At 45.0% G+C, this 18831-nt stretch overlaps 1 protein-coding gene across 1 annotated transcript in view; it reads right to left on the bottom strand.

The window, feature by feature from the left end:
• PSTPIP1 (proline-serine-threonine phosphatase interacting protein 1) overlaps positions 1–18831 on the bottom strand; it is a 195106-nt gene that overhangs the window by 22441 nt on the left and 153834 nt on the right. Inside the window, exons 9-11 of the mRNA XM_073579350.1 lie at positions 13765–13844; positions 13583–13681; positions 6814–6910 (exon numbers count right to left, since the gene is read on the bottom strand). Coding sequence (XP_073435451.1) covers positions 6814–6910; positions 13583–13681; positions 13765–13844 — 276 coding nt within the window. The remainder of the gene's footprint in view (positions 1–6813; positions 6911–13582; positions 13682–13764; positions 13845–18831) is intronic.

The raw sequence follows: 18831 nt of genomic DNA, 5'->3' as shown, positions 1-18831 counted from the left end.
TAAGTATTTGGTCAGAAACAAGCAATCAAGATTTCTGGCTCTCACAGACCTGTAACTTCTTTAAGAGTCTCCTCTTTCCTCCACTCATTACCTGTAGTAATGGCACCTGTTTAAACTTGTTATCAGTATAAAAAGACACCTGTGCACACCCTCAAACAGTCTGACTCCAAACTCCACTATGGTGAAGACCAAAGAGCTGTCAAAGGACACCAGAAACAAAATTGTAGCCCTGCACCAGGCTGGGAAGACGGAATCTGCAATAGCCAACCAGCTTGGAGTGAAGAAATCAACTGTGGGAGCAATAATTAGAAAATGGAAGACATACAAGACCACTGATAATCTCCCTCGATCTGGTGCTCCACGCAAAATCCCACCCAGTGGGGTCAGAATGATCACAAGAACGGTGAGCAAAAATCCCAGAACCACGCGGGGGGACCTAGTGAATGAACTGCAGAGAGCTGGGACCAATGCAACAAGGCCTACCATAAGTAACACACTACGCCACCATGGACTCAGATCCTGCAGTGCCAGACGTGTCCCACTGCTTAAGCCTGTACATGTCCGGGCCCGTCTGAAGTTTGCTAGAGAGCATTTGGATGATCCAGAGGAGTTTTGGGAGAATGTCCTATGGTCTGATGAAACCAAACTGGAACTGTTTGGTAGAAACACAACTTGTCATGTTTGGAGGAAAAAGAATACTGAGCTGCATCCATCAAACACCATACCTACTGTAAAGCATGGTGGTGGAAACATCATGCTTTGGGGCTGTTTCTCTGCAAAGGGGCCAGGATGACTGATCCGGGTACATGAAAGAATGAATGGGGCCATGTATCGTGAGATTTGAGTGCAAACCTCCTTCCATCAGCAAGGGCATTGAAGATGAAACGTGGCTGGGTCTTTCAACATGACAATGATCCAAAGCACACCGCCAGGGCAACGAAGGAGTGGCTTCGTAAGAAGCATTTCAAGGTCCTGGAGTGGCCTAGCCAGTCTCCAGATCTCAACCCTATAGAAAACCTTTGGAGGGAGTTGAAAGTCCGTGTTGCCAAGCGAAAAGCCAAAAACATCACTGCTCTAGAGGAGATCTGCATGGAGGAATGGGCCAACATACCAACAACAGTGTGTGGCAACCTTGTGAAGACTTACAGAAAACGTTTGACCTCTGTCATTGCCAACAAAGGATATATCACAAAGTATTGAGATGAAATTTTGTTTCTGACCAAATACTTATTTTCCACCATAATATGCAAATAAAATGAAAAAAAAACAGACAATGTGATTTTCTGGATTTTTTTTTCTCAGTTTGTCTCCCATAGTTGAGGTCTACCTATGATGTAAATTACAGACGCCTCTCATCTTTTTAAGTGGTGGAACTTGCACTATTGCTGACTGACTAAATACTTTTTTTCCCCACTGTAGCTGCTGATTGACTGCAGTGGTCTCTTGATCGCTGTGTGACCCAGTGTGGAGATCGGGAGGACAGTGGCCATCTAGGAGGTAAGTATTTTTTTTGTGCTGCACAGATGAGCAGTGGACCCTTTTAAAGATAACATAATCTGTCAAGTAAAAGTATCTGTATGCTTCAGTATGTGAGTGACTTTTGCCTGATAAGCTTCTTTTTATCACTGGCCGTTTATAGACAGGGGCCAATCTGAGGACAAAGAGGATAAGCAGAAAGCAGCTTTGTGTCATTCTACCTCAGACTGGCTGTATACACTGTATCTAAACTACAGGCACAGATCACAGCTCTACCCTAATGGAGAAGAGATAAACAGCATAAAGCAACAAGAAAAATAAATAGCAAGTAATCATTCCATTTCATGTCACCACAGTCTATTTAGCTTCCATAAATTTTAAGTGTTGTGCTTTCTAGTTTGTATGTTGGCACTTTTATTACTGATTTCTTCAAAGTTTTCAAAAAGTTTGTCAAGTAAAGTTAAGGGGTTTCTGCCAGGTGGTTGAACAGTTGTGATTCCAAAAGTGTTAAAAAATATCTTTTGTATATAGAGGACTATACAAAAGTTTTAGGCAGGTTTAGAAAAAAAATCTGCAAAGGAAGAATGTTTTTTAAAAAATAGAAGAGTTAATAGTTTATAAATAAAATTCAAAGCAAATAAATTTAAATCAAATCACTATTTGGTATGAAAACCCTTTATTTTCAAAAGGGCATCAATCCTTCTAGGTATATGTACACATAGTTTTTGAAGGGACTCAGCAGGGAGGTTATTTTAAACATCTTAAAGGTCAAAGAACCCCGGCACCTGCGCAGTGCAGTACTTTGCTCTTCTCTCAACAAAGCAGAGAAGTATGCATGCGCAGAAGCGTGATGCCAGTGAGCCTGTGTGGATGATGCAGGCTTGCGTCATCCACAAGAAGCAAGCAAGAGGACGGTGATCTTAAGAAGATGGGAGGCGCCGGACCAAGACCAGCGACACCCAATGGACCGGACCGCACCGCAGGTGAGTATAATAAAACTTATTTTTCTTCTCTTCCAGGTTGGATTGGGGGCTTATATGCAGCATTATAGAATGCTGTGTATAAGCTCTGAAAGGTGATGGTCGTATCTTATATCGGCCAAAACTGCTGACAGGTTCACTTTAAAGAAATTGTAAGGAGGTGGCGGGGACCCTCAATTGCCTTCTCTCTCCTATATACCAAGCACGTGTGTCACATGCGGCACTCTAATGGCTCACTAACGTTTTATACTTTTGTGTCATGTATTAATGTGTAATGTGTCTGCATTTGTATATATTTAGCTCAGGGACAGAATGAGTCAAATTGTTGGGAGAAGTTCAGCAGATGGGCTGTACAGTAGGCTTACAGGAAAATTACTTCCTGATATGATGGCAGAACCTGGGCGGGCTTGCCCAGGGCAAGACGCTCTCCACAGTCAGGAACAGAGGGCGCCCCTGTCGAGATGATAAAAGCTACCACGGACTGTTGGGCAGTGTGGACAGGCCCTGGTATTGTGGGTTCCCAAACCTGGATGGGAGCCGTTGAGGTCGTGCAGCCTACTGAAGTTACAGAACAAAGCAGGAAGCATTGTGTTGTTTGCAGTAAAGTTTTCCCATTGGAACAGAACTGTGGCTTGTGGTGTTTCCTGAGTACTCATACCCAACAACTGAAGTGAGCATGTGATGAAGGTAAATGACTGTACCGCAGGACTGGGACTACACCTGTCGCTTCATGTGCAAGATGCCAGGATGCTCACTGTCTGTGACTTAGTAAACTTACCCACAACTACCACCCCATGCCACCTTGTTACAAAATAACCACAGATATGTGGATGTAGTCTTGTGCAAATCATTCTATCATATAATTCCACACAGACTCAATGATATTGAAATCAGGGTGCTATGGAGGCCATATCATCACTTCCAATACTCCTTGTTCTTCTATACGCTGATGATAGTTCTTAATAATAGTAATAATAACAACAACAACTATACATGTAGGGTTGTTGTCCTGCTGCAGAATAACTATGGAGCCAATCAGATACCTTCCTGATGGTATTAAATGAAAAATAAGTATCTGTCAGGATTTCTCAGAATTGAGGACACCATTAATCTTGACCAAATCCTGAACACCATTTGCTGAAATACAGTCTCACACTTGCAAAGACCCTCCACCATGCTTCACTGTTGCCTACAGACACTGATTATAGTACCACTCTCAAGCGCTTTGGAAAACAAACTGTCTCTGCTACAGCAGAATATTTCACAGTTTGACTCATCAACACAAGTTCCTATGTTTTCATACATAGTTGAGTCATTTGGCATTGTTTCCTGGCATTGTTTCCATATCCAAAGGAAGGTTTTTACCATAATTGTTTTATGAAGACAACATCTGGTCAGACTTCTCCAAATAGTAGATGGGTGTCGCTAGGTAATACTGGTTACTGACAGTTCTGAGCTGATGACAATAATAAACATCTTCTGATTTAGAAGGTAAGTAAGCATAATGGGTTTTTCTTCTGTTGACTAAGTTTCCTTGGCCTACTGTGTCTGCAGTCTTCAATGTTGCCCATTTCTTTATGCCTTCAATGCTGAGAAATACAAGTAGACACTTATCCATCATATAATATCATCATGGAGGTGAGGTGTCTGATTGACTCCAAATTTATTCTGCAGCAGAACGTTGACCCCAAACATACAGCTCTGGCAAAAATTAAGAGACCACTACACAGTTTTATAAAAATCAGCTTTTCTACATGTCTGACATTCCATTCCAGTGTCAGTTGAATTCCAACCAGAGTACATCTCATTCTACTTAATGTGCTTCTGATTAGGTGATCACCTGAACCAAATCTTATTTAACGAAGGAAAGTATAAAAAACCCTGCTGTGGTGCTCACAATCCTCTTGCAATAGGACAAGCTGGATGGCAAAACAAGTGCTAGTAATAGCTCAAAAGTAATAGGAATGAAAAAATTACTTTTAACCATGCCAAAGGAGTTGAAAAGAAAAGTCTTGAGTGAGGAAAAGAAGGACTCAATTCTGGCTTTACTAGCAGAGGGATACAGTGAGCGTTATGTTGCCTCCATCCTTAAAATTTCTAAGATGGCAGTCCATTACAACAAGGTCAAGCAGCAGACATTGGTGACAACGAAGCTACAGACTGGCAGAGGGTGAAAATGACTCTCCACTGATCAGGATGACCATCATCTTATTTGAATGTCACTCAGCAACCACAGGATGACATCAAGTGACCTGCAAAAGGAATAGCGAATGGCAGCTGGGGTGAAGTGCACGGCAAGAACAGTTTGTAACAGGCTCCTAGAGGCAGGGCTCAAGTCATGTAAAGTTAGAAAAAACCCTTTCATCAATGACAAGCAAAGGAGAGCCAGGCTGAAATTTGCCATAGACCATAAGGATTGGGCAATAGAGGACTGGAGTAAGGTAATATTCTCTGATGAGTCTAATTTTCAGCTTTGCCCAACACCTGGTCATCTAAAGGTTAGACGGAGACCTGGAGAGGCGTACAAGCCACAGTGTCTTGCAACAACTGTGAAATTTGGTGGAGGATCAGTGATGATCTGGGGATGTGTGGTGCCCCCAGGAGTATGGCCGCCACAGTGGCTTTGCCTTCCTCCAGGGGAGGGTAATGCCAGGCTTGGAGGCAATGATGGGTCTCTCTCGCAGTTAATCCATACATGCAACACAGTTCCACTCCAGGCCAGCAGGGGGAACTCTGAACCAGGATTAATGGGAGGGGTGCCCTCTGAGGGCCAAGAGGAAGGAGTGGTCAGATAGTCTGCGGAGGGTGAAGTGTGCAGACATGTGGAAAGAAGCTGGAGGTTGAGCTAGGAAGGAGAGCTCCCTCAGCTGAGAGCGCACGAACTGGAGCCTGGTCTCCACAGCTGTACGGATACTAAAGGTCCTATAGCAGATACCAGAGGAGTAGGAGGCTGTAAATGCCCTACTCCCATCTAAGACTTGAGGCACAACAGCAGCTTGGATAGAGAGCCAGGACTAGAGAGGAGTCCCCGAGGCTCAGGCAATGTTCCCCAACAATGAGGACTGGTTTTTCCAGCAGAACAATAAGCCATGCCACACAGATAGGTCAATCAATGCGTGGATGAAGGACCACCACATCAAATCCCAGTCATGGCCAGCCCAATCTCCAGACCTGAACCCCATTGAAAACCTCTGGAATGTAATCAAGAGGAAGATGGATAGTCACAAGCCATCAAACAAAACTGCTTAAATTTTTGTTCCAGGAGTGGCAAAAGGTCACCCAAAAGCACTGTGAAAGACTGGTGGAAAGCATGCCAAGACGCATGAAAGCTGTGATTAAAAATCATGGTTATTCCACAAAATATTGATTTCTGAACTCTTCCTGAGTTAAAACATTAGTATTGTTGTTTCTACATGATTGTGAACTTGTTTTCTTAGAATTATTTGTTGGTCTGCAAGCACTGCATTTTTTGTTATTTTGACCATTTCTCATTTTCTAAAAATAAATACAAAATTTAGTGCTTGGAAATTCGAAGACATGTTGTCAGTAGTTTATAGAATAAGAGAGCAATTTACATTTTACTTAGATATACCTATAAAGAGAAAAATCAGACAAACTGAAAATTTTGCAGTGGTCTCTTTGCCAGAGCTGTACAGCCAATCTAATTAAGACCTACAGTATCCTCAACATGTAGAAGAACAAACAGTCCTGCAAGTGATGACATAGCCACCACAAAGCCCCTAATCTTAACATCATTGAGTCTGTGTGAGATTGCATGAAGAGAATAAAGGGAACCTGTCACATGAAAAAAATGCTATTAACCTGCAGATATAGGGTTAATCTGAAGGTTAATAGTGTTCTGAACCTGCCCGGTGTCGGCACCTAGACCCTTATTGCCAGGAGGAAATTTACTTTATTCTCCCCGGTAGCGTTCGGGTTTCTGTCATGGGGGTGAAGTTGGCTTGACCTCAGTAACAGCTCAGTGTATAGAGACCGGTGGCTGTAACCAAGCCCCCCGGCACTGACTGACAGCAGCTCAGCATTAGGGGCAGCTGTCAGTCAGTGCTGAGGGCATGGCGACAGCGGCCGCTCCATATAGACACAGCGGTGACGAAACCTGTGCCGGCGTTGTCCCTGTGATTGAAACCCAAACACTACCAGGAGGAATAAACTTCATTTTCTGCAACAATTTCAAAGGTGCCAGGACTTTTGGTCATCACTGTATATGATAGAGCACGTTCAGTGTGCTTTTAACTCTGTTCCCTAGCAGGCCGTCTCCAACTCTACTGCTAATTTTGTATGTTTACTATGCTATGGAATATGTTGGAGCCATATCAAGTAAGATTAATATTTTTACCAGGTGGGATCCGTCCTGTGGTTTTATTTTGAATAAAGAAATTCAGTTCTGCTTCCACATCACATTCTTCCAGGCTCTGTCTGACAACTTCCAGCATCTACAACGACAGCAGTCAATGGACTGTAAAGATCAGAACGTTCATCTGTTGGTTAATACACCGTATCCCCATTCTTCTTGGAGGGATTGTAAGGGACAGAAGGTAGAGGCATCTTAATTGAAATAGAAGAATGTACAGTTTAGGCTCGTCATCACTTTATTCCTGCACTTATGCAGGATACAGATAGTTTCTATGGAGTTTGCTTGGCTCATTTTATTGTTTTTCTACCATAATTTCATATATCTGTATACACTGCGGTAAGTTGGCTAAGGATCTGGTGTTGCCCCCAGGCATGTCACCAAACCTGAAGAACTCACTTAACCAAATGATGTAAGCCCTATGATCAGATGACCATAAATAAGACATTTATAGTATACTTACACTTGCCAGTCCTACTCTAACATGAAAACCACAGAAAGAGGAAAGAATCCTCCAATATTTGACAAAAAAACAAAACAGGGAGAGATGCTTACTTGTATAAACAGGCCTCAATACAAATGTACTAACAGGGTGCAGCGGACCCAAGTAAAATGGCAATTGCACAGGTGCAATAATACCTAATGAAACAGCCAGCCTACAATCAGGGATTGGCCGTGTGGCACCCCCTATATGGTGTTACTAAGAGGCTGTGAACCATATGCTTTGCATTCCCTGTGTGAACATTGCCACATACGGATTATTTTTTTGCACTGGTGTGCCACACGGCCAATCCCTGATTGTAGGCTGGCTGTTTCATTAGGTATTATTGCACCTGTGCAGTTGCCATTTTACTTGGGTCCGTTGCACTCTGTTAGTGCATTTGTATTGAGGCTTGTTTATACAAGTAAGCATCTCTCCCTGTTTTGTTTTTTTCTCAATTATTGGAGGATTCTTTCCTCTTTCTGTAGTTTTCATTTATAGTATACTAGCTGAAGAGCCCAGCGTTGCCTAGGCATAGTAACCAACTGTGGTTAGTTATAACAAATTATAATGATTACCATATATTGCATATAAAAACATTTCACATCATATATTCAACACTACAGATTTGCAACACAAATTAACTAAACGATTACCCAAGTATTGATAGTATTTTATTTTCAACTCATTCAAGAGCCTTTTGATAAACAACATTACAAATCAGATGGAATGAGTGGAATTCTTGGAATGAAAATGTCCCCTCTTTTGGCACATCCTGTTTCTGAGCTGTGTATCTAAGGCAGTGGTCCCCAACCTTTTTTGCACCAGGGACCGGTTTCAAGCAAGGCCATTCTTCCATGGCCCGGCAGGGTGGGGATGGAGGTGTGGCAGGAGCGGGGCTTTGGTCATAAGGGGGCGGGGCTATGGACACAGTTGTAGTGTAGCAGTGCATACTTATAATTAAATAACATTTATAATGTGACTCAACTCACCATAGGTTTTGAATGAGTGCTCCATCACCCCCATCCTTGCCTGCTCCATCATTGCCTTCTCCCCATCATTGCCTTCACCCCATCACCCCATCACTGCCGTCTCTCCATCACTCACATCATTGCCTTCACCCCATCACTGCCGTCTCTCCATCACTCCCATCATTGCCTTCACCCCATCACTGCCGTCTCTCCATCACGCCCATCATTGCCTTCACCCCATCACTGCCGTCTCCCCATCACTCCCATCAATGCCTTCTCCCATTACCCCCATCATGGCCTTCTCTCATTACCCCCATCATGGCCTTCTCCCATTACCCCCATCATGGCCTTCTTTCCCCATCACGGTCTTCTCCTCATGTCCCCATCTCCTCCAGGGCCAGGCTAACCTACACACACAGACACACAGACACACACACACACACACACATACATTATACATACACACAGACACCACCTCTCTCCACTCACCTGTCCGCAGCATCGCCCGCGCTTCCTCGCTCTGACACAGCAGCGGCCACGCTCCTCTCTGTGTCAGTCAGAGACAGGAAGCGCGGGCGGCGGGCAGGAAGCTGGACGGGTCCTTGCAGCTCCGCTCTTGCTATTCCCTCTTGCAGGCAGCGGAGCTGCTTTGATCGCTCCCTGGCCGCCGCTACACTTGAGAGCAGTCTAAGAACTGCTGCGCGCCGCCCCAGCCCCCGCTACGCCACTGACCGCCCTTGACTCCCCTTGTGTCCGCAGACCAGCAAGGGCACTGCAGCGGCCCGGTGCTGGGCCGCGGACCGGCGGTTGGGGACCCCTGATCTAAGGGTCCCGTAACATTTAGCGATGCACCAGCGATCCCGACCACGATATGACCCGGTCAGGATCGCTAGTGCATCGCTAAATGGTCACTAGTGAGCTGCCAAACAGGCAGATCTCACCAGCGATGTAGCAGCGGTCGGCGGTTGTTACTTACCTGTCAGACGTGGCGATGAAGATGTCCTCCCGCCCGCGTCCACGCGTCGCTCGTCGGCGCCAGCAGGAAGCCGCCGCCGAGAAACGGCCCAGGACGTTCTCACGCAATCAGCAATAGCTAGCGGGGGAGCCGGTCGGAGGTAAGTGTCACATATAGCAATATCGCTAGTAATATCGCTGCTGCGTCACAAAATCGGTAACGCTTTAGCGATATTGCTAGCGATATCGCTATGTGTGAAGCTCCCTTTACCCTATCCTGTGTGATAATGTCTGCTGAGCTGTGTATCTAATCCTATCCTGTGTGATACTGACTGCTGAGTCGTGTACCTAATCCTATCATGTGTGTTACTGACTGATCAGCCGTGTATCTAATCCTATCCTGTGTGATATAGTCTGCTGAGCTGTCTATCTAATCCTATTCTGTGTGATACTGTCTGCTGAGCTGTGCATCTAATCCTATTCTGTGTGATACTGTCTGCTGAGCCGTGTATATAATCCTATCCTGTGTGATACTGACTGCTGAACTGTGCATCTAATCCTATCCTGTGTGATACTGACTGCTGAGCTGTGTATCTAATCCTATCCTGTGTGATACTGACTGCTGAGCTGTGTATCTAATCCTATCCTGTGTGATACTGACTGCTGAGACATGTGTCTAATCCTCTCCTGTGTGATAATGTCTGCTGAGTTGTGTACCTAATCCTCTCCTGTGTGATACTTTCTGCTGAGCTGTGTATCTAATCCTATCGTGTGTTACTGACTGCTCAGCCATGTATCTAATCCTATCCTGTGTGGTACTGACTGCTGAGCAGTGTATCTAATCCCATCCTGTGTGATACCGTCTGCTGAGCAGTGTATCTAACCCTATCCTGTGTGATAATGACTGCTGAGTCGTGTACCTAATCCGATCATGTGTGTTACTGACTGCTCAGCCGTGTATCTAATCCTATCCTGTGTGATACTGACTGCTGAGCCGTGTATCTAATCCTATTCTGTGTGATACTGTCTGCTGAGCTGTGTATCTAATCCTATCCTGTGTGATACTGACTGCTGAGCCATGTGTCTAATCCTCTCCTGTGTGATACTGACTGCTGAGCTGTGTATCTAATCCTATCCTGTGTGATACTGACTGCTGAGCAGTGTATCTAATCCTATCCTGTGTGATACCATCTGTTGAGCAGTGTATCTAACCCTATCCTTTGTGATACTGACTGCTGAGCTGTGTACCTAATCCTATCGTGTGTGTTACTGACTGCTCAGCCGTGTATCTAATCCTATCCTGTGTGATACTGTCTGCTGAGCCGTGTATCTAATCCTATCCTGTGTGATACTGTCTGCTGAGCCGTGTATCTATTCCTATCCTGTGTGATACTGACTGCTGAGCAGTGTATCTAATCCTATCCTGTGTGATACTGACTGCTGAGCCATGCATCTAATCCTATTCTGTGTGATACTGTCTGCTGAGCCGTGTATCTAATACTATTCTGTGTGATACTGTGTGCTGAGCTGTGTATCTAATCCTATCCTGTGTGATACCATCTGCTGAGCCGTGTATCTAACCCTATCCTTTGTGATACTGACTGCTGAGCCATGTACCTAATCCTATCATGTGTGTTACTGACTGCTCAGCCGTATATCTAATCCTTTCCTGTGTGATACTGTCTGCTGAGCTGTGTATCTAATCCTATCCTGTGTGATACTGACTGCTGAGCCATGTATCTAATCCTATTCTGTGTGATACTGTTTGCTGAGCCATGTATCTAATACTATTCTGTGTGATACTGTGTGATGAGCTGTGTATCTAATCCTATCCTGTGTGATACTGTCTGCTGAGCCATGTATCTATTCCTATCTTGTGTGACACTGTCTGCTGAGCTATGTATCTAATCCTATTCTGTGTGATACTGTCTGCTGAGCCGTGTATTTAATCCTATCCTGTGTGATACTGACTGCTGAGCCATGTGTCTAATCCTCTCCTGTGTGATACTGACTGCTGAGCTGTGTATCTAATCCTATCCTGTGTGATACTGACTGCTGAGCTGTGTATCTAATACTATCCTGTGTGATACTGACTGCTGAGCTGTGTATTTAATCCTATCCTGTGTGATACTGACTGCTGAGCTGTGTATCTAATACTATCCTGTGTGATACTGACTGCTGAGCTGTGTATTTAATCCTATCCTGTGTGATACTGACTGCTGAGCCATGTGTCTAATCCTCTCCTGTGTGATACTGACTGCTGTGCCGTGTATCTAATCCTATCCTGTGTGATACTGACTGCTGAGCCGTGTATCTAATCCTATCCTGTGTGATACTGACTGCTGAGCTGTGTATTTAATCCTATCCTGTGTGATACTGACTGCTGAGCTGTGTATCTAATCCTATCCTGTGTGATACTGACTGCTGAGCCATGTGTCTAATCCTCTCCTGTGTGATACTGACTGCTGAGCCGTGTATCTAATCCTATCCTTTGTGATACTGACTGCTCAGCCATGTATCTAATCCTCTCCTGTGTGATAATGTCTGCTGAGTTGTGTACCTAATCCTCTCCTGTGTGATACTGACTGCTGAGCCGTGTATCTAATCCTATCCTGTGTGATACTGGGCTCCCCCTGCAGTCTGTGTCAGAGGGTGGTCTGTGTCGGCACGGTAATAAATTGTGTTATTTCCAGCTGTACAGAAGGACGATAACACCATAGAAATGCTAAGAATAATAGGCAAAATTGTTTGGTGAATTGGAACGCGCTGGGTTAAAATTTCACCTCACAACATAGCCTATGACGCTCTTGGGGTCCAGACGTGTGACTGTGCAAAATTTTGTGGCTGTAGCTGTGACGGTGCAGATGCCAATACATACACACACACATTGAGCTTTATATATTAGATCAAATTAACATGCTGTAGATATTATTTAGCTAAAGCACTTAAAGGGGGCAGCATGTATCAGACACTGGCTATATCATCTCAGCCATGTGTATCTGCAGCGTTTCAGAAAGTAACATACTTTTTTTTATACCCACAGGGGACTGAGACCATGCTATAGGATAATCGGACAGGTGGGTCGAAAAGCAACTGCTGAGATCATACAGCCAGTGCCTGATCCATGGTGCCCGTGGATTGGGCAGCATGCATCAACTGACAGGTTCCTTTTAAAGGGAATCTGTCAGTTTTTTGCTATGTAATCTGAGATCACTATGATGTAGTAGAAGTGCACTTGATCACAGCGATGTGTCACTTACTAGGCTGTGTTTTGCTGTTAAAATACAATCAGTGATTTATCAGTAGGAGATTATCACTATAGGACAACTGGCCTCATGTCTCCTAGTCCACACACACCCAGCACTGATTAGCAGCTCTGTCACTACACAATGTACACAGAAAGCTGTGATGTGGGTTGTATTATACACAACGCAACAACTGAGCTCTGCTAGATCTGCAGCAGAGAAAACTGACTCTGTCGTAACAGCTGCACCTAGTAAACTAGGTGATACATCACTGGAATCAAGCTCTCAGTCCCTACATCATGCTGCTATCAGATTACATAGGAAAAATCTGCTGGCAGATTCTCTTTAAATTAGAAAATCATGGCTGGTTTCTTTCAGAAACATCACCATGCCTGACCTTGGATTGTGCCTGGTATTGTAACACTGTCCTATGGATGTGAATAAGGGCAGTTTCACACGTCAGTGTCTCCGGTACGTGTAGTGACAGTTTTCTCACGTACCGGAGACACTGACACACGTAGACACATTCTAATGAATGTGTCTATGCAGATGTCAGCGTGTCCTCACGGACCGCGTGTCCGTGTGCAAAACACGCTAACATGTCCGTTTTTGTGCAACAGCACGGATCACACGGACCCATACAAGTCAATGGGTCCGTGAAAACACGTACCGCACACGGATGCTGTCCGTGTGCGATCCGTGTGCGTTTTTAAAAGTCAAAGGGTTAACATTGAAAATAATTTTTCAAAAACACGGACACACGGACAGCACACACGGACATACGGATAGCACACGGATGGCATACGTATGCACACGGACGGTACCGGAATTTTCTGGACGTGTGAAACTGCAGTACCAAACAAAATCCATGATCAGGGGTGGCATTGTTTCTGAAAGATGTTTTTCTAATTCTGGACAACCCCTTTAAATCCTAGAATATTTGATCAGCTCACAACCTTATCTAGATGAATGAATGGCATTCCTTAGAAAGACATAAGCCTCTCAGAAAATCCACAAGACAGTTGGATTGGAGCTGCTCCCCGGAGAACAGTTGCTGCTTGTATGTGAGCCTGTGGGCTGTAAGAACATTGTGCCACTGTTACCTCGTCATCCTTCACACATTGCATGGAAAACTGGTTGGAATGAACCCAGAGGGAGCTGCGCATTATACTGATCCGGTCTTTCTCCTGTTGTTCAAATGCCTGAAATCCACAATACATAATTGATGTATGACACATCCACGGTAATCCAGGCACAATAGCAGTGTACAATGGAGCGCACATACCTCGCAGGTGTTAACATGCTCTGTCTCCCATTCTAGTCGAGCTTTTTCCAGTAAAGTGATATTCTGCTTGTATAATTGGTCTAGAAAATATCATGTAAAGTTTGTAAAAAAAAAAAATTACATTAAATTTCACAGCATTTATCAGGAGTTCCACATGTCTGGGAACCTGATTCACCGCATATCACATTTCACAACTGAGTAGTACAATTAAGGCCATGTTCCCAAATTCAGTATTTGGTCAGTATTTTACATCAGTATTTGTAAGGGCAGCATCCCATCAAGGACAACATCTGCAAGGAATTTGTATGTTCTCCCCGTGTTTGCGTGGGTTTCCCCCGGGTACTCCGGTTTCCTTCCACATACCAAAGCCATACTGATAGGGAATTTAGATTGTGAGCCCCATCGGGGACAGTGATGATAATGTGTGCAAACTGTAAAGCGCTGCGGAATATGTTAGCGCTATACAAAAATAAAGATTATTATTATTAAGCCAAAACCAGGAGAGGAACAATCAGAGTATAATAGAAATCCGTCCCCACTTCTGGTTTGGGCTTATAAATACTGATGGAAAAAAAGGACCAAATACTGATGTGTGACCGCAGCCTTAATAGCTCAAAAGGCGACAGATAAAACATCAGAAATCTAGAAAACGCCACAAAAAGGGGTTAATTCCTCATCATTACCAAAGTTCAGTATTAGGAAAGTGAGTTATGATGCCCCCTGGTGGAAAAGTTAATGAATAGTAACATAGTAACATAGTTATTAAGGTTGAAGGGAGACTTTAAGTCCATCTAGTTCAACCCATATCCTATCCTAACTTGCCCTAACATGTTGATCCAGAGGAAGGCAAAAAAAACCCATGTGGCAAACAGAAAGCTTCACATTGGGGAAAAAAAATTCCTTCCCGACTCCACATACGGCAATCAGACTAGCTCCCTGAATCAACGCAATATTAAGGAGACTAGTGTATATACCCTGTAATATTATACTTTTCAAGAAAGGCATCCAGTCCCTTCTTAAATTTTGGTAGGGAATCAATCATTACAACATCATATGGCAGAGAGTTCCATAGTCTCACTGCTCTTACAGTAAAGAATCCGCGTCTGTGAGTATGCTTAAACCTTCTTTCCTCCAGATGTAGAGGATGCCCCCTTGTCCCTGTCACAGGTCTAAGAGTAAAAAGATCATTAGAAAGGTCTTGGTATTGTCCCCGCATAAAAATTTATACATTGTAATAAGATCACTCCGAAGCCTTTGATTCTCCAAACTAAATAACCCCAAGTGTAATAACCTGTTTTTGTATTGCAGACCCCCCAGTTCTCTAATAACCTTGGTCGCTCTTCTCTGCACCCGCTCCAGTTCAGCTATGTCTTTCTTATACACCGGAGACCAGAACTGTACACAGTATTCTAAGTGTGGTCGCACTAGTGACTTGTATAGAGGTAAAATTATGTTCTCCTCATGAGCATCTATGCCTCTTTTAATGCATCCCATTATTTTATCTGCCTTTGCAGCAGCTGCCTGACACTGGCCGCTAAATGTGAGTTTGTCGTCCACCCATACACCCAGGTCTTTTTCAGTGACTGTTTTGCCCAGTGTTTTAAAATTAAGCACATAATTATACATCTTGTTCATTCTACCCAAGTGCATGACCTTACATTTATCCCCATTAAAGCTCATTTGCCATTTATCAGCCCAAGCTTCTAGTTTACATAAATCCTCCTGTAATATAAAATTGTCCTCCTCTGTATTGATTACCCTGCAGAGTTTAGTGTCATCTGCAAATATTGAAATTCTACTCTCTATGCCCCCTACAAGGTCATTAATAAATATGTTAAAAAGAAGCGGGCCCAAAACTGACCCCTGTGGTACCCCACTGCTAACCGTGACCCAGTCCGAGTGTGCTCCATTAATAACCAACCTTTGTTTCCTATCCCTGAGCCAGCTCTTAACCCACCTACACATATTTTCCCCTATTCCCATTGTTCTCCTTTTTTGTATCAACCTTTTGTGTGGCACCGTATCAAAAGCTTTTGAAAAGTCCATGTACACCACGTCCACTGCATTCCCTTGGTCCAGTCCGGAACTTACCTCCTCATAAAAGCTTATCAGATTAGTCTGACAGGAACGGTCCCTTGTAAACCCATGTTGATATTGGGTCATAAGGTTATTCTTCTCCAGATACTCCAGTATAGTATCTCTTAGAAAACCCTCCAGGATTTTACCCACAGTTGAGGTTAAACTTACTGGCCTATAATTTCCAAGTTCAGTTTTTGTCCCCTTTTTGAATATTGGCACCACATTTGCTATACGCCAGTCCTGTGGTACCGACCCTGTTATTATGGAATCTTTAAAGATTAAAAATAATGGTCTATCTATGACTGTGCTTAATTCCTGCAGTACTCGGGGGTGTATCCCATCCGGGCCCGGGGATTTGTCAATTTTAGTGATTTTTAGACGCCGCCGTACTTCCTGCTGGGTTAAGCAGGTGACATTTAATGGAGAATTTTTATCCCTGATCATGAATAGGTTATTAAAGTTGAGCAAATTTGTTTGAGTCCCTGCTTATTCTGCAAGCTGTAGCGCTGTAGCGCTTACTGAATAAGCTACAGTGGGAATCTGGATAATGTGTCATGGCTGTGTGTTGGGCTTCCCATGCATGATCCTTCTACTAATTCTAGAGTCCCCATGTAAAAGTTTCACGCGTTTATTCACATGTTAGGCTCGTTTTAAACTTGCGTTGCACAGACCTGCGTCGGTCTGCGCACGGCCGCCGCTAAGCTCCGCCCCTGCCACGCCTCCTCCTGTTAGCTCCGCCTATGGGCGCATGACGCTGCATGCGACCTGCGTGCCCTATCTTTAGCATTGGGTACCCAGGCTGTGCGCAGGTATGTGTTTTGCGGCGCATGCGTCCTTTTGACGGTGCACCGAGAGCCGCCAAACGCACCGTGTTGCATGTCGGTGCACTGGGCGCACCATCAAAAGGATGCATGAGCCACAAAACGCATCCCTGCGCACGGCCTGCATACCCAATACTAAAGACAGGGTACGCAGGTTGCATGCAGTGTCATGCGCCCATAGGCGGAGCTAACAGGAAGAGCGGCAGGGGGCGGAGCCTAGAAGCGGCTGTGCGCAGACCGACGCAGGTCTGTGCAACGCAAGTGTGAAACCAGCCTTATATATTGTAAGCAATTTGTATATTACATGTTGCATGGCACTAAGATGATTTTTGTATGAGCTGCCCCACACAGCCTCTTATATACATACAAATATCCTATACTCATAAAAATACCAACAACAACTCCCCCACTCCCATTCCCCCGATGCTCTACCTCTGCTCTCCCTGGTGCACTGACTCTCCGCAGTGCACAGCTGACGCGATAAAATGATGTCATTGTGACTGCTGGCTCACACACTGATCTTGGAAGATGGACCTGGCAGCCCTGTCCTCCACAAATGTATTCACTGCTGTCTGCATTCGGAGGATCTGGAGAGCGGTGACAGTGAGCGGTGGTGGTGGATGGACAGCACAGTACGGCCCTTGAGCCACTGTTTCAGCCCTTCAGCTGTCTTGTTCCATGGACCGGACTGGAACAGCCAGAGGGGCGGATGTGGTCCATGGGCCGCACTTTGCCCAGGTCTGTTCTAGAGTAATGAGCTCTGATGGTTGCTGTAGGCACCAAGGCCCACTGACTTCTGCAGAAATTCTCAGAGTTTACATTCACAGGATATGACAGTAAGGTAACCACTAGAGTTGAGCGAAACGGGTCGAAAAAATTCAAAAGTCGCCGACTTTTGGCAAAGTCGGGTTTCATGAAACGAAACCCGACCCTAGGATGAGGTCGGCCACGAGGTCGGCGACTTACGCGCCAAAGTCGCGTTTCAAAAGTTTGTTTTGCGCTCTTTTTCAGCCAATCAGGATCCACGGACACTGTGGGCAACGTGATGACCTAGGCACGGGTCACCACCATCTTTCAGAAGGGCATGCAAGTGATTGGCTTGCTTTGGTGGGCGTCACAGGGGGTACAAAAGGGCGTGCACGCCGACCGCCATCTTACTTCTGCCGATCTTAGTATAGGGAGAGGTTGCTGCTGATTCTGTAGGGAGAGCGTTAGGCAGGGAAGAAGACAAAAAAACTGCTTCTGCTGCTAGCGATTTGGCCTGCACAACACACAAGTCACTGTGTGTGCAGTGCAAAGGGAGGCTATATAGTGGTGTATCAGTGGTGTTGGTTGTTGGGCTGCCTTTTAAGGCTTCCTGACACGCTGGCATTGCTGTTTACCCACTGCTCCGCAAACTGCTTTTTTAAAAGCAATCCAATCTCCCTTATCCTCTAGTCACTTTTGTCACAGCTGTGCCATCGAGCGTGTCACATAGCGCTCAGATATCAGTGGGCCTCACACAATCCACAAGTGTCCAGTGTCCAAAAGTGTGCGCAGAGATTCAAAATCTCCATTATCCTCTCGTCACTTTGGTCACAGGCAGCTGTGCCATCGAGCGTGTCACATAGCGCTCAGATATCAGTGGGCCTCACACAATCCACAAGTGTCCAGTGTCCAAAAGTGTGCGCAGAGATTCAAAATCTCCATTATCCTCTCGTCACTTTGGTCACAGGCAGCTGTGCCATCGAGCGTGTCACATAGCGCTCACATATCAGTGGGCCTCACACAATCCACAAGTGTCCAGTGTCCAAAAGTGTGCGCAGAGATTCAAAATCTCCATTATCCTCTCGTCACTTTGGTCACAGGCAGCTGTGCCATCGAGCGTGTCACATAGCGCTCAGATATCAGTGGGCCTCACACAATCCACAAGTGTCCAGTGTCCAAAAGTGTGCGCAGAGATTCAAAATCTCCATTATCCTCTCATCACTTTGGTCACAGGCAGCTGTGCCATCGAGCGTGTCACATAGCGCTCAGATATCAGTGGGCCTCACACAATCCACAAGTGTCCAGTGTCCAAAAGTGTGCGCAGAGATTCAAAATCTCCATTATCCTCTCGTCACTTTGGTCACAGGCAGCTGTGCCATCGAGCCTGTCACATAGCGCTCAGATATCAGTGGGCCTCACA

Source organism: Dendrobates tinctorius, unplaced genomic scaffold, assembly GCF_039654945.1.
Source record: "Dendrobates tinctorius isolate UK_male_01 unplaced genomic scaffold, ASM3965494v1 ptg000062l, whole genome shotgun sequence".
NCBI lineage: Eukaryota > Metazoa > Chordata > Amphibia > Anura > Dendrobatidae > Dendrobates > Dendrobates tinctorius.
This window is presented reverse-complemented; position numbering and strand designations above follow the sequence as displayed.